Source organism: Aulostomus chinensis, chromosome 15, assembly GCF_037954235.1.
Source record: "Aulostomus chinensis isolate RoL2024-O1b breed Wild chromosome 15, RoL_Achi_v1.0, whole genome shotgun sequence".
NCBI lineage: Eukaryota > Metazoa > Chordata > Actinopteri > Syngnathiformes > Aulostomidae > Aulostomus > Aulostomus chinensis.
Window position 1 is genome coordinate 19,814,563 of NC_141334.1, and position 20,582 is coordinate 19,835,144.

The 20,582-nt window shown below is 42.2% G+C and overlaps 2 protein-coding genes across 5 annotated transcripts; one reads left to right on the forward strand and one right to left on the reverse strand.

Annotated features, from left to right (window-relative positions):
- Window positions 1-2,544: 2,544 nt before the first annotated feature.
- Window positions 2,545-19,918, forward strand: ankfy1 (ankyrin repeat and FYVE domain containing 1). Of its 3 annotated transcripts, XM_086226573.1 has the most exons (25): window positions 2,545-2,610; window positions 4,345-4,555; window positions 4,773-4,891; window positions 5,326-5,461; window positions 5,579-5,702; window positions 8,104-8,253; window positions 8,382-8,547; window positions 9,204-9,408; window positions 9,519-9,587; window positions 9,758-9,960; window positions 10,051-10,148; window positions 10,714-10,915; window positions 11,040-11,138; window positions 11,233-11,386; window positions 13,378-13,546; window positions 13,845-13,963; window positions 14,391-14,547; window positions 14,622-14,822; window positions 14,909-15,085; window positions 15,194-15,341; window positions 15,635-15,725; window positions 15,931-16,055; window positions 16,744-16,890; window positions 16,995-17,085; window positions 17,215-19,916. In XM_086226573.1, the coding sequence occupies exons 1-25, from the start codon at window positions 2,601-2,603 to the stop codon at window positions 17,345-17,347; spliced, it is 3,504 nt and encodes a 1,167-aa protein (XP_086082699.1). In that variant the 5' UTR covers window positions 2,545-2,600; the 3' UTR covers window positions 17,348-19,916. The 3 variants fall into 3 exon arrangements, with proteins under 3 accessions (XP_086082699.1, XP_086082697.1, XP_086082698.1); XM_086226571.1 differs by having other exon boundaries at window positions 16,995-19,918; XM_086226572.1 differs by lacking the exon at window positions 2,545-2,610 and adding an exon at window positions 3,194-3,289 and having other exon boundaries at window positions 16,995-19,918.
- cyb5d2 (cytochrome b5 domain containing 2) lies at window positions 15,299-20,550 on the reverse strand. Of its 2 annotated transcripts, none has more exons than XM_086226576.1 (4): window positions 20,321-20,550; window positions 19,575-19,715; window positions 19,168-19,354; window positions 15,299-19,076 (listed from the first exon to the last, which is right to left on the reverse strand). In XM_086226576.1, the coding sequence occupies exons 1-4, from the start codon at window positions 20,469-20,471 to the stop codon at window positions 18,905-18,907; spliced, it is 651 nt and encodes a 216-aa protein (XP_086082702.1). In that variant the 5' UTR covers window positions 20,472-20,550; the 3' UTR covers window positions 15,299-18,904. The 2 variants fall into 2 exon arrangements, with proteins under 2 accessions (XP_086082702.1, XP_086082700.1); XM_086226574.1 differs by having other exon boundaries at window positions 15,301-19,076; window positions 20,213-20,550.
- Between the last annotated feature and the right edge of the window lie 32 nt (window positions 20,551-20,582).

Consider the following 20,582-nt stretch of genomic DNA (forward strand, 5'->3'; position numbering starts at 1 on the left):
CTCCATGCCCAGGACGAAAACCACACTGCTCCTCCTGGATCTATTGCATGATCCATCGCACCCTCCTCTCTGGAACCCCCGAATAGACCTTACCAGGACCTTACCAGTGTGATGCCATGATAGTTGGAATAAACCCTCTGGTCCCCTTTCTTGAAAGAGGAACCACCACCCTAGTCTGCCAATCCAATGGCACCACCCCCCATGTCCACGCAATGCTGCAGAGTCGTGTCAACCAAGACAGCCTCATACCATCCAGGGCCTTGAGGAACTCTGGGTGGATCTCATCCACCCCTGGGGCCCTTCCACCAAGGAGCTTTTTGACCACCTTGGCAGCCTCAGGCTCGGCAATAGGAGAGCCCACCATAGAGTCCCCAGGCGCCTCATTGGAAGATGTGGATTTTGGAGGTCCTTGAAGAATTCCCTCCACCAGTCCACAACATCTCGAGTCGAGGTCAGCAGCACACCTGCCACACCAGCCACACCATACATGGTGTTGACAGTGCACTGCTTCCCCTTCCTGAGACAGCGGATGGTGGTCCAGATTGTCTTTGAAGCTGTCCGGAAGTCATTCTCAATGGCCTCGCTGAACTCTTCTCGTGTTGTACCACTTGGCCTTCCTGTACCTGTGAGCTGCTTCCTCGAGTCCCACTTGCTAAAAAGGCCTGATAAGACTCCTTCAGCTTGACGGCATCCCTCACTGCCGGTTTCCACCAAGGGGTTCTGGAATTACAGCCATGACAGGGACTGACCACCTTATGGCCACTGCTCCGATTGGCCACCTTAATAATGGAGGCTGCCTCTCTCGTAACATGGTCAAAATTCAGAGTTGAAACTCTTTCTGGGACGGGAGACTCCACCATATGTTCCCAGCAGACCCTCACAATGCATTTGGGCCTACCAGGTCTGTCCCCAACTCACCACCAGGTGGTGATCGGTCGACAGCTATGCCCCTCTCTTCACCTGAGTATCCAAGACATATGACCACAAGTCCAATGAGACAACCACAAGGTCAATTATCAGTGTCTTTGTGCCAAGTGCACATGTGGACACCCTTATGCCTGAACATGGTGTTATGGACAAGAACAGATGTCCAATAACAAAGCACCGCTCGGGTTCAGATCAGGGGGGCCATTCCTCCCGATCACACCTCTCCAAATCTCACTGTCATCGCCAATGTGAGCATTGAAGTCCCCCAGCAGAACAAGGAAATTCCCAGAGGGGGGCACTCTCCAGTACTCCCCCGAGCGAATCCGAGAGAAAAAAAAAGGGGGCGGGTTCTCTGAACTGCTATTTGGTGCTTAAGTGCAAATAACAGCCAAGACCCAACCCAAAGGTAGAGGGAGGCTACCCTCTCATCCATGGGGTTAAACTCAAATGTACAGGCACTGAGCCCAGGGGTAACAAGTATTGCCACCCTGCCTGTCGTTTCTCTCATTGGAAGAGTGTCCTCTCGAGAGGACTGGTTTCAAGGCCCATGCTGTGCATTGATGAGTCCAACTTTGTCTAGTTGGAACCTCTCAACCTCATGCACCAGCTCAGGCTCCTTCCCCACTAGAGTCCACGTGCCCAGAGCCAGCTTCTGCAGACGAGGATCGAACTGCCAAGGTCAACACAGCACCCGATCCCTTTGGCGCCTCCCATTGGTGGTGAGCCCATTGAACTTAATTGTGACAGAGTTTATTATCTATATATGCGAAAATATAATGTTTCTCAACCTCTGGGCTGGGTGTTCTGTGAGCCCCGTGTAGCCCATCCCTTAAATGGGCTGTGAATTTGAGGCCTGTTTGTTGTTTTTCATAAAGGATATTATTTTAAAATTTGCAAAGACACTATGTTCAGACTATATGAAACAACAAACAACATAATAAAAGAGGCAAAGTTTGACAAACATCAATCTATGGTGTGGCAAATAATGGAAAAGCTCTTGGGAGTGTTCAGCCATAACCTGGTGGTTCATTGTTGTGTATCATATGGAGTGGAGTTGGCGAATTTCATTAACACATTTCAAACAGATTATTTGGGTAGAATAAAATATTTAAGCCAAAATAATAAGGGATCTTTCTATCTTTAAATGGGCCCAGCCCCATTGCAAGCTTTGAAATGGAAACAAAATCTGGCACTTGCAATAAAATGAAGCACGTGTAGTATGTGGATGTAATTTGTAGTCGCCCTGTCTATATTTTGCTGATTAAATACGTTCCTAGTCATCCTTCCATTGCCATTAACACAAACCTGCACAAATAATGCAAGAGCGTTGTGTTACAGGGGACCTGGGGTGAGAAATTATGAAGCGTTTAAATGCAATTGTGAACAGTCCTCTAGATTCTGTCGTCCACAAAGGGATCATCATGATCTGTTCTTTTTTTTGTTTCCACTTCTCGTAATTACATTTTTTGTCCAGGACCACTGTATTAAATTAGTACTAGTGTTTTTAGTAAGCTTTTGTGAATTAAAGTACAAAGATCAACTTCTCTCTGCATGTGACAATCGCAGGTTGGCGTGTTTTTGTAAGTCCCTGAACGCAGCACCACTGCCCACTTTCAACCTCTTCGTCATATCGCGATAGAGACCGTCAGGCCACGGAGTTAACGCAGAGCAACATGGCGGAAGGTATGAGATTGATTTTTTTGAGTATTAGGTCCACTCCCTTTAATCCCCGTAAGCGAATTGAATGTTGTGACTGAATAAACTTGTGCCTCAGTAGTGTAATGAACCGTTCACTCTCTGTGGTTGAAAATACAGAACGCGGCCTTTACCGTCTAGTCACGTTCAGCTTGCTAGTATGTAAAGCCTTATCTTTAGCGCCCGTAGATGTTGCTAGCTGGATTCTACTGCTACTAGTTAGCTGGACCGGTAATTAAGATGATGGTTTGGGCTTTCGAGACCATGTTTCCTTTTGTGGCAAACTAGCAACCCGCTTAAATATTCCCCTTATAATATGTAAAGGAGATGTTTGCCAGCACTAATGTTTGGCTAACAAATGTCAGAGAATTGCAATAAATTGATAACAGAACTGTTGGAATGCAGCGCTGAGCGTCTCTGGGTTATTCTGTAAAACGAAACTTATAAGTCTTATTAGTTCTCTGTCCCGTTAAATGTGGGAGGAATAATAGGAGATTGGATGGGGGACTTCGTGGGACAGGGTAGGTGTTGTCTCCTGCACCACCTGGCAGAAGTTGCCATGGCCAAGGGCACCACCTGCATTTGGCTTCGACGTGAGGGCATGCTGTTTCTTCTTCAGGGAAATCTTCTTAATTTCCCCAATAGAATCCAGAGAGGAACCACTCCAGTACGTTGCGTATGAATCTACTACTGATTTGGAAACTTTAATATGGACACATGTTTGAGTATGTTCTTGTATTTTGGTAAATTCAACACACTGTGAGGTTGTCCCACAAGTCTGGGTGTTGTAATTGGGTTTTGCCATTAGAAAGTTTTATTGCTTTGCAAACCCTTATAGAGGCTTGATATCTTCAACTCCCTCCAAAATATAACAGATTCTATATATCTTTTAGGAACTTTCAAAAGCTCAAGTTAAACATGTTCTTTGCATGTACATTTATGTTGCCTGTTAAAATCTGTTAGATTTGGCGGATCGTGATGTAAGTCTTAAGCTGCTGCTCCAGCATACTGACCTTCCTATGAAGAGCTGGTCAGGTGGTTTTTAGAGCCGCCCTCCTTGTGTTCCTCATGACCAGTAGTTGTGCCAGTAACGGTTTACAAGGGAGGACAAAGTAACGTGCTGCCTCAGCATTCTCTCTTCTTGAAAATTTAACTGTTCTAAAGGAAGGAAATGGGCCCCACTGAAACTTCGTTAACATCTGGCTGAGTCATGACACTGTGTTCTGACTTAAAGATAAAACATTTCCAGTAAAAGACGAGGAAATCCTTTTTCCACACATAACTAATCTTATTTGATTCTGCCATGGTCAGATTTATTTTATTTTTTTAATATGGGGAAAATGTGCTTTCCATATGCCTTAATTTAATGCTGAAAATAAAACGTTTTCTTAGTTGATGGGTTTACATTATTACGTGTTTTTAATACAACTTGATCTCGGCGCATTTTATAACCAAGTATTATAAGCTCGTCTCATGCTTTATCAGAAGTACTTAAAAGTAATGTTTTTGTAAAAATCAATTCAGGGGAAAAATGTTGTAAAGTGATTACAGATACTAGTTGCTGCTGTATATTGGTGTGTCTTTGTGCTTTTAAAGTCTAAAAGAGGGTAATCCGAAAGAGTTAGGAACTAATCTGTGTTTGTAAATGAGCTGTGACTGACATTTGTATCAATGGGTCATCTTTTTTCCTCTGTCTGTGTTCTTTGCCTTGATGTGGGACAGAGGAGGTGGCCAAGCTGCAGAAGCACCTGGCCCTGCTCAGGCAGGAGTACGTGAAGATGCAGCAGAAGTTGGCAGATACAGAGAGGCGCTGTGCCATACTTGCTGCTCAGGCTTCTGGCCAGGGTGCCCCCACCAGCCCCGCAGCTGCTGACAGTTTTATAAGCCGTTTGCTCGACATCGTGGCTGACCTCTATCAACAGGAGCAGTACAGGTGAGGATCATGTATCATGGATCAATTTCTGGAATAGGTTGTATATCTCTTCTGTTGCGAGTGGCTGATACCAGTAGCCTACGCTGATACATTTTTCATTCAGTGGACTTTTTCATGATTTGAGTACTTCTTTGTGTGCAGTTTCAGCATGATTTAAGACTTAAGATATTCATGATATATGATGGGTCTCTAAATGATTAATTTGTCGGATTTGCAGTGATCTGAAAGCGAAGGTTGCAGGAGAGAAGCTGAATGCCCATAAATTTGTGCTGGCTGCTCGCAGTGATGTCTGGAGTCTGGCTAATCTGGCCTCCACCTCAGAACTGGACCTATCTGGTGAGCGGCCCTGCTGGGATGTTACTGTGTTAAAGGGATAGCTGAAATCAAACTAAAAATCTAAGTCATTCTTACCCATCTCCTCTCTCTGGCAACACATGTTAGGGTTAATGGATGATGACAAATATTTATTTTGGAGTGACTTGTACAGATTAAAGTCCAGTGTTGAACACAGTTTGGGCCTTCATTCTATTTTTTTTTTAAGCTTTTATCTGAGCTCTGGGCTCATTTATGTATTAGCAATCTCTACCTGAGAAGAAATGTGTCCATACCTCCAAACAAATATTTTGTCAAGGATATACTAGTTTTTCAAGATAAAGGCATTAAGTCTGTTTTTTATTTTTTTTAGATGGAAAAGATCAAGTTTATTTGGAGAATTTCCACATATTTGTAAGCTAACTATTAATTCCTCTCTTGACATGATACCTTTTCAGATTGCAAACCTGAGGTTGCCATGGCAATGTTACGCTGGGTATACACTGATCAGTTGGAACTTAGTGAGGACGATGCGTTTCTTATTGACTTGATGAAACTGGCCAACCGGTTCCAACTTCAGATGCTCAGAGAAAGGTCAGCACCTGTCATATATAGTGACCCCTAACCCTAGACTTCACTTTTTCACATTTTATTGGTCAACATATGTGAAAGAATTTCCTGATAATACATGCATTTTCTCCATGGGAACAGGTGTGAGAAAGGTGTAATGTCCTCAGTGAATGTCAGGAACTGCATTCGCTTCTATCAAACTGCCGAGGAGCTAAACGCTACTACCCTTATGAACTACTGTGGGGAGATCATAGCCAGTCACTGGGTGAGTTCCCTCACCTTGTTTTTGTCTGTGGCCAGCTTTGCACCTTTTAGAAGGGGTGGGTTTTTCCATTCATGCCAAAACGTTGTAGCCTGGTGTCTGGAATATATGAATCTGAATATCAGTGCTGTTGGGCGGAACTCTTGTAAACCCCTTATTTTGATTTTACTTTTTAAATTTTTGTCTTTTTTCTTTTTTTGTGGGGATCTATAGCACTGTAAACATAGATGGGGATCACAGTTGCGCCATTGGTCAGCAGTTAAGTTGTTGAGTTTGTCACAGCTTGAATCAGCATGAAGCAACACAGCGCTGATGCCACGGTGGCTATGCCAAAAACAATCTAGTTTTTCAGCTGATGGTTTTCTAAAGTTATTTGAGGGAGAAATGGGGAAGTTATTTTGTACTGAAAACATGAATGGTAACGTAAACAGAATATCATCACAGCACTGGTGTTTGGACCTGCTGAGAACTGTATCCTCCTGCTTTTTTAGTTAAGAACACTAAAGTCAGTAATTACTACCTTTACGTTAAATCATAAAAGTGAATCATTTTCTGCATTATGTTCTCTGGGTTCAGACTTTGAGAATTGGCCCATTGGGTAATGACTGCCAACCGCACTCTTGAACAACAGCAACCTTATTACAAGGGACTCTTAAACTACAGATGAGCATTTATGCACAGGAAATTACATGATCGGCACACAGAATTCTCATGTCACAGGCCACATGTTCAACTTTTGCCAGAACAATGTCCTTTCAGATCCGTGATATTTGTCTTGTTCTTAGAACTCAGTGCCACTGGTCTCCCTTTATGTTTGTCTGTTTTTGACTTTTTTACGAATCACTAATGAGCAAATGTTCGTGCGGTGGTTCCTCAAACCGTCAGTTAAGTCTCCATCCTGTATCAATCTTGACTGATGTGACATATGTAAATGTTTCATTGGTCATTTCCTGAAAAGAATTAGTTTCAGAGACAGAGGGTGTTTGTCTGACAGCAATGATAACTACCAGTTTTCTTTAGTCCTGAGTCAGAAGTATTTCACCCTTAAATGCACCAGCCACTTTAAACTTCTGTGAGTTTCTCTGAGGGGTTTCCTTTTCTCACATTGACTCCTCTCTGTCAAACCAGAGCGATGATTTCTCACAAGTGTGTATCATTTATGACACCGCTCCAGAGAGGCAACAGCTCAGCGAATGTCAAGGCTACCTTTTATGACATGGGTGTAGAAAATGGCTGTCAAGTGGCTCCACATTCTCTCACCTCAGTATTTTATTCATGGTCTTATAACAGCTTTTCACAAAAGCGAGGACTTTTGCAGAGTTCTTCACAGTATAATGTTATGAGTTTTTTTTTTTTAAAGCTTCAGAAGAGTGATACTTGTTTGTATGAGTCATTTCTGATATTTGACAATCACAATACTATTTTTTTTAACTTCAATATTGTCAGTATTGGGGCTGTCAGAACTTTAAATGTATATTTTTGGATATTTGTCCTGAAAATACCTAGGTTGGAAAATTTGTGAATGTATATTTTACACATTATTCCATGAAAACTTTGGATAATGTCATGGGAGGTTCAGTTTTTTACAAGAGGAAAAAATGGTATAAACAGTCATAATGTCTTTTATATGAATATTAATTTCACTGTAAAAAATAAACAAGAACAATTTATATATACACTAAAACTTCATCTCAGGACTGCTGCAACCCTCTCTTTTTTTCCTTGCTCTCTCTGCACTGTGTTTGGAGTGACAGCACGCTGCATCTTGGAGGGAGATCAAATGAATAATTTGCTCAGACTTACATTCCTTGCTAACGTAGCTATCAAAATGAGACATAAGCATTTTGATTGTTAGATGGTTTGGGAAGCAAATCGCTCTCTTTGCATTGGCTGCTGACAAGTTGGGGCAACTGGTTGTGACAATATCCCACAGACTGCCTCAGAGTCCGCTGTGGCGGTGCTGTATGGAAAGACATTAATTTTCTCATTCAATACATGCTTTTTTTTTTTTTTTTTACAATTCCAACATCCATGTGAAATTAGAATATTCACTGACAGAACTATTGACCTGAAGCAACTCATTTGCAAACCCTTGCTGGAAGCTGGGGCATATGTTGTTGAGTACTTTGACTATGGTACATTACACAAAGTGCTTCAAGAGCTATTGGACCTCATCGTGCAATTAAGGCGTATACCTGTGTACAACGCACTTTAGATATGAGACCAATATGGTTATACTCCACTTGTTGTACACCAACATTGACATAGTCATTAAAGTAGACAAACAATGCTGTTTACATGGCTGTGTCTTATTCATGGTGTTGTAGTAATTGGGTTCATATCCGAATTCTGCTGTTGATGGAAATGTCGTGAGTGTTGTGGTTGATTGACTGTCTTTTGCCAGGATGATCTGAGGAAAGAAGATTTCAGCACCATGAGTGCCCAACTCCTGTACAAGATGATCAAGTCTAAAACAGACTATCCTCTCCACAAAGCCATCAAAGTAGAGAGAGAAGATGTGGTTTTTCTCTATCTCATCGAGATGGACTCACAAGTTAGTTGCCTACAGAAACAGTCTTATGCTCTCATTTTTTTTCTTAGTTACACTGTAACCATCAGGGGAGAAGACATTTTCCTCTCTGTACGATGTACAAATTTGATTTTGTTATATCTTGGTTTTAGTTGCCCGGCAAGCTAAATGAACTGGACAGTAACGGCGATCTGGCACTAGACTTGGCGCTTTCTCGGAAGTTGGAAAGTATTGCCACCACATTGGTTAACAACAAGGCTGATGTGGATATGGTGGACCAGAGTGGATGGAGCCTTCTGCATAAGGCCATCCAAAGAGGTACGTTAGGAATTCATGTCAGCCATCCGTGTTTCATTTAATCCAGTCTTTCATTACATTTATATCATTGAATCGATAAATTTTACTGATGGCTCTGTAAATTGTTTTTGATTCAGCTCTTTGTGAAGAAGGGAACATAATTCTCATTACTTCTTTTGTTCGTTGAATATCACTTGAACATCCCTGTCTGTTGTGACAGTTTTGATCTATCCCTCTAAATAAAGCTTCCAAGTTATAAAGAGTTTCTGCTTTGAGTGAAGTTTCAACATTAAAGACCATGAAGCACACATCAGGCACTAGAGTCCTTGTGAGCAAATCAGAACAGATCTCAGGCAGATTTCTCAGTGATTTCTTACTTTTTTTTGTTATCCCTCCATTCCGCAGACTCTCTTTATAAAATTTGTGTTTTTACCACTGCATTGTGTAACACTCAGACCTGGCTTTGTGGCAGATACCAGGCTGTGGAAAATGTGCTTTAGAAATGTTCTCAGGTGATCTGTCTATTTACCCTCCAAAGGTGTTCACTCAAAAAACATACCAACCAAGATGAATTTCATTGTAACAATTTCCAAGGTTTTACCTTGTCTAGACATTTTGTGTCAAATCAATACATGAGTACTCCTCAGTAATGTCTGTCCTTCGTTCTCTCCTTCCAGGTGATGAATTTGCTTCAATCTTCCTGATTCGTCACTCAGCTCAAGTGAACGCTGCCACAGTAGGGGCAGTGGAAACCCCTCTCCACCTGGTCTGTTCTTTCAGCCCCAAGAAACATTCAACAGACGTGATGAGTGGCATGGCACGTATTGCAGAGGCTCTACTCAAGACAGGCGCCAACCCCAACATGCAGAACAGCAAGGGAAGGTTGGTCACATGATGCTCTGTTTAGAAGCTTACTGTAATGGCACGATTGAACGAATTAACCATGTAAGAGTTTTACAGGACTACAGATTTCTTTTGTTTTGTTTTGTTAGAACTCCTTTGCATGAAGCCGTGTATTCAGGAAACGAGCCAGTGTTCAACCAGCTACTACAGTGCAAACAGTGAGTTACATTTCACCTTGAAATGGAATTATTGTTTTACTTTTAGAGAGAAGTACCTCCCCAGCTTGTAAATCTAGGGCTTTCTTAAATTCAAATTTTTTTTAAAGTATGTGATTTACTTTGAACGCTAATCCTGTATGCAACCTGGTGAAATCAATCCATCCCCTTAGGCTTGACCTGGAACTGAAAGACCATGAGGGCAGTACAGCTCTGTGGCTGGCCCTGCAGTATATCACCGTGTCTTCAGACACCTCTGTAAATCCGTTTGAGGATGATGCACCAGTGGTAAACGGCACTTCATTTGATGAGAATAGCTTTGCAGCCCAACTTATCCAGAGGGGAAGTAACCCAGATGCCCCTGACGCTAACACAGGTGTGGTTCTGTCATGTAGTCTCACTTTGTAGTATTTCTTTCTGAATGACACAATGCTATAAAACATTTTAATCTTTGCACCCCCTCTAGGACACTGCCTCATGCAGAGAGCAGCACGTACAGGCAATGAGGCTGCTTCTCTTTTCCTAGCCACTCATGGGGCAAAGGTCAACCATGTTAACAAATGGGTATGTATCAGACCAAAGAGCAACCAAAGCATATTATAAGTATCAACATATCCACATTACCTGCATGTCCGCAGTGTCGTCAATGGTGGCTAGAAACAGAATAATAGGATAAATGTTTTATCCACACGTGAATGAATTACTTCCAAATTTAAGTCAAGTCAGTTTTATTTGTATAGCACCAAACCACAACAAATGTTATGTCATGACACTTTACAAGTAGAGCAGGTCCAGTGCCACACTCCTTCAATGAATTTACACCCAACAATTCTCCATGAGCAAGCACATCCTGCAACAGCAGCGACGAAAACCTTCCTTTTAACAGGCAGGAACGTCAAACAGATCCATCTGCTTTGATTGGTTGGGGGGGGAAGGAGAGCAGGGCAGAGACAAAGGCAGATAATGGAGGAAGACAGATATACAGAAGGAAAGAGAGGCAGACATCAAGAGGGAGAGAAAGGGAAGAGACTGATGCGACAGACGGGGATTGCTTCCAGATGTAATTAAAGTCAGATTTGTGGTTGAACATTAAAATCATCAGATGAATATAATACATTGATCTTTTCAGGGTGAGAGTGCTCTTCATACAGCATGTCGCTGTGGCCTGGCCAGCCTGACAGCGGAGTTGCTCCAGCAGGGGGCTAATCCTAACCTGCAGACCCAGAAGCCCCTGCCTGATGACACTCTTGGTGTGGCTATGCAGACTCCTCTTCACATGGCCATAGCTCACAATCACCCAGATGTTGTCTCTGTCATTCTCGAACAAAAAGGTCAGCTTATGTTTGGGACATTTTATATTCTGTCATTCCTGTAATATTATGTGTATAAACGGTTGTCAGGTGGACTTCACTAATATCCTCAAACGGATCCTCTTTCTTAATGGCTTTATTGCAGCAAATGCACTTCATGCCTCCAACAATTTCCAGATCATTCCAGACTTCAGTCTCAAAGACTCTATTGACCAGACAGTGCTGGGTTTGGCCCTCTGGACAGGTACACCACACCAAAACCCTGATAATCTTTGGAGTGCATAACCTTGCAGGTCAGCATGGTGATGTAAATAATTTGTCCAATTTGCTCCTCTCAGGTATGCACACCATAGCAGCTCAGCTGCTGGGCTCAGGAGCTTCTATCAACGACACTATGTCCAATGGACAAACCCTGCTCCATATGGCCATCCAAAGACAGGACAGCAAGAGTGCCCTTTTCCTTCTTGAGCATCAGGCAGACATCAATGTCAGGTAAAACACCCCCCATTCCCTTTGTTGTGTTCAACCTTTTTTTTTTTCTGCAATGGAAAAGGTTCCATCCCATGTGAAATGAGTCTGCTTTAGATCGGACTATTTATTGGGTCTGACCAATAAGTCTTGGTTGATGGGGTCTTTTTCAGCTGAGCTTCACGATCAACCATGTACATGGAGCAATGAAAGCTCTGTCAATAACTTCCATGAGTGAAACTGAGTTCCCGATGTGGTGGTTGTTGCTTTGGACATTGGCGTGGATCAGCATGGGGGGATCCTCTGCTGAATCTTTCTATCATACCCGACTGCTTATAAGAGCTTCTAATGAGCTTCATATGAGGCTGAATGTTCACAATAACACGCAAATAGACAAACGAGGCTGTACACTTAGCACTGCTGCACTCAACTGTGGAGCCTCTGCTACCTTGTAATGACAGGCAACACCAGGTCTACACATAAAAAGATTAGGATCAGTTCGTCCTGATTAGCGGGTTCACCTGGGTTTGAAAAACATGTATGGGATAAGGATGTAATCGTTATTTTGATAATCATAGTAAAATTCCCCAATGGTTAGGTATATCGTTCAAATTTTAATTATCACAATAAAAGTGTGATAGTTGTGCTTTGAAAAGACAGTAAATAAAAACTGTCAGACCATCTTGCAGCAACCAAAGTTAGCAACAGTCTCCCACAGATGCAGTCTGCGATGCTGAGCATGCAGGTTTGTTTTGTATTATCCCTGCCCCCTTCTGCAAAGTAACTTGAAAGCATGTGGAAGGTAGGGCTGTGCTACATGGAGAAAATCTTACGTTCCAGTGTAGGCCACCTCATAAGCCAGAATTGATACAGATCACAATTTCATATGCTTTCTGTAAATCCTACGAAAAATTGTTTCATGTTTAATCACAAGTCTCAAGACAATTTTTTAATGATCATGTGAACAAAGTACAAAGGAAAGGCACAAACAATGGAAATACCCAATAGTGCTGCTAATAAAGTTGGTTATATGAGTATAAATTCTAAAATATATTAAAAAAAAAATTGTGTGTTTTTTTTTTAAAGAATTTGAAATGCTGCCTTAAAGCAGTTGTGCATCTTCTTTGATATAGGTGTATATCTTTCGATAGACGTTTTTATATTGTGCTCCAGTATATATCTTAATCTTGCACCGCGCTAGTGGAAGGTAATACCAGAGCGTAGTGACAGAACAAAGGGGACATTTTGGCCTTCTAAAAAGACTAAATCAGAAGTGATTTACTTTTGTGCTTGGAAAGTGCTGGGGGAGAATTCATTGAAGTGGCCACCCTGCCTCCAGAAAACAAAAAAAGGAATTATATCTGTGAAAGGCATCAACATGACGAATCTTGTGAGCCACCTTTTGGACCACCATCACTATACTGACCTATCACTTGGTATTGGGTCAGTGTGGATTTATGTAGTGCAGTTTGTGAAATAACTTGGGTAATTGGGTTAATCATATCCTAATTGTTAAACTCAGAATTTTACATTTGCTTCTAAAATGTATTTCCATTTGAATAAGGACACATTTTTAAGATAAAATGAGATAAACCTTGATTCGTCTCTCAGTGGGGAAATTGGCACTGTTACAAGAGGGGAAACAGAGAAGTAGCAGCAGAAAAAGTACAGGGGCAATAAATAGCAGAAACTACAAAAAACCTACAATTTCAAACTATAATACTCTATAATAAACTACTATTGTCACCAAAAAAGGTAGACATGGACTGTCCTGTTGTAGTGAAACATATGTTCAATTAATTTGTTTTTATACTGTATGCATCAACTGCATTTTATTAGTTATTTGAAGGTTGATAGAAAGGAGTGGTTGAGGGATGAGTATGGCATGTAATAAAAGTTGTCAAATAGGGTTTATATCTGTTGATTTAAAACAGTGATTTCATGCACCCTGCAAATAAATGAAAATGAATACAATGAATAAAAATTTGTATGTTGTAATTTTCCATCACTACCAGGACCCAGGAAGGACAAACAGCACTGCAGTTGGCCATCAGTAACCAGCTGCCACTGGTGGTGGATGCTATTTGCACACGAGGAGCTGACATGTCTGTGGTGGATGACAAAGGGGACCCTCCTTTGTGGCTGGCTCTGGAAAATGGCCTGGAAGATATTGCATCCACCCTGGTGAGACAGCTGCATATGCAGTCAGTTCAGAGGTCATGAAAGCATCCTAGTTCCTCTGATGGACAGTTAGGAAACAGCAGTTTCATCTTGTACAGCTTTGTACCTGTGCAGCCTTCTCCTAAACATCTTAAATGAACTAAAATTGGTTCCATTAAGAGGAAAAAGATTGAGTACCGTAGTTTACCTATGACAACCAGTTGTACAAAGAACACCATTTCATGCTTATACAATGTGTATATGTATTGTAGATTTTTGGAAAACATTAAATATTTTATTTCATTTTGACTTTGTGACTTAGGTCCGCCATGGCTGTGATGCAACTTGTTGGAGCACAGGCCCCTCTGGCTGCCAGCAGACCCTCCTGCACAGAGCTGTTGACGAGAATAATGAAGTCTCTGCTTGCTTCCTCATCCGCAGGTCTGTCCATTCTCCTACTCCTATGCCTTGTTATGAGTACACACTTTTCCCTAAAAGGTTTACCTTTGTGTTAAACTACAACTGAAATTTCACTTTTCAGTCTGAAGTAATAATTGGGTTTCGTAGGGCTGCATATATGCAACATGGAGTTTACTTGGAGCCCTTCACATGGCTCTTTGAACTAGCCTCCCTGTATCAGTTGAATCTAGCAATCATCTTGGCTGATGTTAAATCAATCAATCATGATCTCACAGATGTTTGACCAGTAAAACTAGTATACAAGTGCAAGCGTGGCTAAAGAAGTGTTTGTGTGCTCTTATCTTGTATCTATCTTATTTTTGAAGAAAAAATGGCTTGATATGCTGTCAATGTTAACATTTTTCAAAGCTGCCTATATTTGTGTGCTGTGTGTGTCACGTCTGTGTAGTGGTTGTGATGTGAACAGCCCCCGGCGACCAGGCCCAAACGGGGAGGGAGACGAAGAAGCCAGAGATGGACAAATGCCCCTCCATCTGGCAAGCAGCTGGGGATTGGAGGAAGTAGTGCAGTGCCTTCTGGAGTTTGGAGCCAACGTTAACACCCAGGTCAGTCCCATCACAGCACTTGACCCTACCTGCACATTTTCCTGTAAGTATGAGATTCTTCCATTCTCTTTCAGGATGCAGAGGGCAGAGCTCCCATTCATGCTGCCATCAGCAGCCAGCACAATGTCATTATACAGCTCCTGATTTCCCATCCAGACATTCGTCTCAACATTCGCGACCGTCAGGGAATGACGCCCTTTGCTTGTGCAATGACACACAAGAACAACAAGGCAGCAGAGGCGATCCTGAAGAGGGAGCCAGGAGCTGCTGAGCAGGTAGCTCCAGTTTGTCTTTTTCTCCAAGGTCACTATGAACAGTTGCAGCTTAACTCTCCTGGGTTGAAACCTCTCTTTCTGACCAGGTTGACAACAAAGGCCGTAATTTCCTCCATGTGGCTGTGCAAAACTCGGACATCGAAAGTGTCCTGTTCCTCATCAGTGTACAGGCTAATGTGAACTCTCGGGTCCAGGATGCAGCCAAGCTCACCCCTCTGCACCTGGCTGTGCAGGCCGGGTCTGAGATCATTGTCCGCAACCTGGTAGAAGTCTAACTTTTTTCAGCATCTAGCGAGGCAGATTAAGTATTTTTGAAAGTTTGTTGTGTTTGATATTGTTTTCATTTAACTTTTTTTTTTTTTTCTCCCCAGTTGCTGGCTGGAGCCAAAGTAAATGAAGTGACCAAACACAGACAGACAGCCCTACATTTGGCTGCTCAGCAGGACCTGGCGACTATTTGTTCGGTTTTGTTGGAGAATGGAGTTGACTTTGCTGCTGAGGATGAGAATGGCAATAATGGTACCTTATTATTTATGATCAATTCTTTATTTTTTTTAAACTACACCAAGGAGTTTGTTGCCTTTGTCGTCTATTAGTATGTCTGTGTCGTAGCAGGAATTCTACATTTCAAAACAACTTACAGTGTATGAACATGAAACACAATCACTTATAATCAGCTTTTAAAATATACATTTTACAAGCACACTCATGTAATATAGGAAAATCAGCAAGGAGACTGGTATTTCAGCACAACCCACAGACCAAAATATTTTGTGAATATTTTCTTCTGTGTTCTTTGTTCTTCTCCTCAGCTTTGCATCTGGCTGTGATGCAGGGCCGCCTTAACAATGTCAGAACCCTTCTCACAGAGTCCAACATTGATGCAGAGGCCTTTAATCTCAGGTACTGTCTGTTTCTTTGAATTTGTCTCTGTGTTTGAGTCTATTTTGGGGAAATTAGGTAATTGCAGCAGCGATGTGAGAGAAAACAGGAAATATGATGGGAATGGAAACAAAATACTCTAAACATAGAATGTAGTGTGTAACAGTAAGAAAAAAACACACAAACCTTGTATAGACTAGTCTGAAATTCCCTTTCTTTTTTTTAGGGGTCAGTCACCAATGCATGTCCTTGGCCATTATGGGAAAGAGAATGCTGCCGCCATTTTTGAGTTGTTCCTGGAGTGTATGCCTGAATACCCTCTAGACAAACCAGACAATGAAGGGAACACAGGTGAGTACTTCTCCTTGTTGATTGATTTCTGTTGCTATCTGAATGTAAAGCCACATTCCCACTGGCCAAAAAAAAAAAACCTGTTTACACCTGGGCTTTGTGTGCAACGGGACCAGCTTTAATTGTCATTCTGTTCCGGGTCAAATGATCCTGCAGAAGACTTGGGCGTTTATCAACTCTGATCGGCACAGGTGAGAACCCAAAAGCTCAGTAATTTACAGACAGTTTCCAGTGCCTCCACTCTTGGGCACTTATATGGAAATGGTCAGAGCTCCTCTCATCAGCGGTACAAATGGTGGAAAGAAACATCGTTGCCACTGCCGGTAACCCCTGCAGCTTTGTCAACTGAGCCACAAATTCAACCCATCTGTGCTCAAGTAGCAAGAAGCTCTCACATCATTGTTTTTGTTTATTCGAAGAAAAAAAATGCCCCTGTGCTTTTACTGCAGCAAACACAGTATTTAAGCCAACACTGATCACTTGTTTCCGTTACACTGAGTGCATACGTGACGCACCAGGGGGAGAAAAAAAATCATAGGTATCTCCTTACAATGGGAACCGATCAATCAGCTTCTATAAATGGGTTTACCTGGAACTGAAAAATGTGCGTGTTGATGCTATGTGCAGTGGTAAAGGGGTGTAACAGAGTGGAAGTGACTGAATGACTGTGAGCTGTTTTTAATTGCAGTTCTGCTCCTGGCCTACATGAAAGGCAATGCAAACCTGTGCCGTGCCATCGTGAGAGCTGGGGCTCGACTTGGTATCAATAATAATCAGGGCATCAACATTTTTAACTACCAAGTGGCAACCAAGCAGTTGCTCTTCCGCCTTCTAGGTAGGTTTTTTTTGGGGGGGGTTATTTCATGAAATTTAATGTCTATGCTTATTTCTGGGCTAAAATCTCAGTTAATGCCTTTTTTCCCTCTTGTATTTATTTAGATATGTTGTCCAAAGAACCCCCCTGGTGTGACGGGTCCAACTGCTATGAATGTGCTGCCAAGTTTGGAGTTACAACACGGAAACATCACTGGTCAGTAGCGTGGCTTTTTGGAAAATGTATTTCTGTAATTTGTTTTGTTTCCTTTTTTTTGTGTCTGTGTGTGTGTGTGTCGATTCTAAACTGTATTAATTCCGTCTTCTCCATGACTGTCCTCTCCAGCCGCCACTGTGGGCGCCTGCTGTGCCACAAGTGCTCTATTAAGGAGATACCCATCATCAAGTTTGACTTGAACAAGCCAGTGAGGGTGTGTGACATCTGCTTTGATGTACTAACTCTGGGTGGGGTATCGTAATGCCTTGGCCTGGATATCCTCCACCCCATCCCCCCACCTGGTGACACTGGCCATGCCAGGCCCAACTTAGCACAGTTATTCCGGCACAGCAAAAGGGACGTCAGTAGCAGAATTTACTAACAAGAGATTACTGGACAGTTATGGACCATCACCTCTGTAGTATTCCAGTTTGTGAAAAAACATGAATCTAGTTTCGAACAGAAAATTGAAACATAAGTCTTTTTGTTTCTGTTTTGATCCAAGTATCTTATAATGGCTAGGAAGCATCTGGGTGACTACTGGACTGAGTTTACCTTCTCCAGCTCAGTGATGTTTGTAAGAAATTAGCTGCTACCACAAGCAGGTAGCTGTTCTAAAGGCATTTCAATTCAATGAAAACCATGTGAATGATCAAATCACCTCTTGAGAGGGTGTGTTCCTGTTCCTGGTTATTTCACCACCACCAGCTGTTATGCTACATACCCTGCCCAGTGACAACTATTCAACGTTCCATACAGAATGCCTAAATAGTCATAGAAGATTTGAGGCCAAGAAAGAGAAAATGTATAAAACTGCATCTGAGTCACAATCTGCAAGAAAAGTCTTATCAGCTGTCACTTCAATTTCATTATCGATTGAACAGAATTTCCAAATGATGTCTCATAGCCTGGCTTGATTGTGAATGATAACATGGACATGATTTCACCAATGAAGTGAAGCGTGACACAACTTGACAAAGATTAAACTTTTCCTCCAGGATTGGTACATACTGTATGTATCATGGTGGGTAGCATCCATGGATATGCTCATTTTTAACATGGCTATCTGGGGAAACTGACTGGAGAGAGCCCATTGTATCACAGTGTAAGATGAGACAAGAATCACCACCTCAGTTACTGAAATGCCTATTATGCCTATGCATGTCACTTAATTTGTAGCCTTTACATGTCATTCTCATAATTTCGTTTTAAAATCAGCAAATGACTACATTCCATTTTTTGACTTGGCCCGCCAAGGTCCTTGTACGAAGTTGTGATCGTAATCCCCACAATGTTGCCTCGAGTCAAGTTGTGGTCTTGACCCATCACGCTTCTTGATTTCTAAGCCTAACAGGTGCACTTTATCAAGATCACATGACATTTCCGATGGTTTCTGGGAGAATGTGGTGTAGAGGGATGGCCGGGTGGTGGGGCCTCTTCTAGTATTGTTAAATTGTACAGATAAATGTGTGATATTTTTGACCACTACAACTGTTTTGTACTTAAATGCAGTTTGTGCTTGTCATTGTGACAAACCTAAATCTTGCCTCTGTTAATCTTTTATGCACATTGTTAATCTTTTATGCACATTGTATTGTATCTGTATGCTCAGATATCTAGCCTGTCTCTTCCTGGTGTATCCTTTTAGTGAAAGGGAGGACAACTTTACATAAAGGTCATCAAAATCCAATCCACTGCATTTTCTTCATTCTTTACTGTAAATACTTGGAATTGCTTTGCTTTACTGAGGTCCCTGAGTTTTGAGCTGTTAAAATGTAGCTCATCAATGTGTCCTATTTCTCAGCTGGCCTAGAAACTCCTATGTTCCAACAGAGCACGAGAAAGCACGTGGAGGGCAGCCTTCATATTTCTGCAGGTTTGGGTCTTTGTCAGCTGCAGATGGGTCTTCCACACAGACACAGTGAGCGCCTCTGGTGCCTGGAGAGAAGAGCTTCCGGGGGACACCTGTCCAGCTTCTTTGTACTCCACCACTGGAGTGAGGGAAAAAAAAAATTATGAAAATCCTGATAGACTAATATTTGCCCTTTTTATGAAGTAAATCACACAAAACTGTTTTTCTACCTCCCAGTGGAGCACCAGATTCTTCCTCCAGTGGCAGCACTCCACTCTGAGTTACAGGCTGGAAATCGCAGCATCTCTGCCTTGGACCGGGCTTTCATTTGCTTGCCCTCTGCCAGTGATGCTTCCACCTGTAACAATTCGTCTGTGGGCCTCCCACTCTCTGTGTAGAACCGACCTATTACCAAACCTGAAAATCAGCATAGAAGAGGGTTGTGTTTTACGAAGTTGATTAGATATCCACGGTGTGAATGCTGATATTTAAAATTGTATGCATGGTAACTAGTCCTGGTAGTTGGTTCAAACCACCAGCTACTTGGTGTAAACCACACAACATGCATAGAGCTCATCTAAACTGTTCTTGGGAAATGGCTGAACTGCAGCTGCTTATTAACTTCAGGATGACGTACCTACAGGCTGGTAGGTCCTTTGATAGAAAGCCAGCCAGTCGAACAGCGCTACCAACTGCAGTGGGGACAGACTGGACAAGTCATCTCTCAGGCCACTTTCCGTGAAGTCTCCAGTGATGAAGGCCAGTGAGGCATCTTTCCCTGGAAATAAAGACATGCGCCCAAATTAAACTGGAAGTCAATTAATTTGTTCATGTAAAACCTAGAAAGATTCATGGAATGTAGTCATTGTGGGGTTATGCAAATGTCAACACCTGCATATTAGGGTGTGGTTCAGTTGAGATTGAGTAAATTATATTGATTTTCTTTTAATACATGAATGTATATAGGGGTCAATTTTACATGGGTTACACAGTTTGGACTTCGTATGTAAACCATTACAAAAAATGCACATTAAATTTTTTTACAAAACGTGGAAAAGTCATATTTATTTACAAAGGTGCAAGAACCCTGACTCTATTGTTGTCTAATTATTAACGTGGACTAGTTTCATGCTCCTAATATAAGCTGTCCAAGAATTTTTAATAATGGGGATTACAACCAATATTAATTATATTATTACTCGTTTAATAATCAGGGTCCTGTTTTAGCCCTCTAGTTGAAAAAATAAAACACGCAACGGGAACTGAAGGACAAACCTGCCATATGGTGATAAGCACCGCCAGGTCCATAGTGCTTCAGCCCCTTGTGTACATCAAAAACCTGGCCCAAAATGGCCAGGTAAAGGCCCTTGCTGTCTTCCTCACCATCGTACAGGGTCAATTCTCGCTTGCTGAGGAGCCGCACGGGTAGCTGGGTCTTTGAGTCGTTTCCTAAACTTACGGACCAATCGCGAGGAAAGAACAACACCGCCAATGATGCCAGGGCCACCGCTACACAGCCGAGCAGGTTGTTCATTCCAGCCTCTTCACATCTACCACCCCTTCACATTACGTTAGTTTCCTAATTGCAAAACAGCGGCGACGCAGGTGCTTCCGTGAACGGGTGCGCTATTGCGCTTGCGCAAAC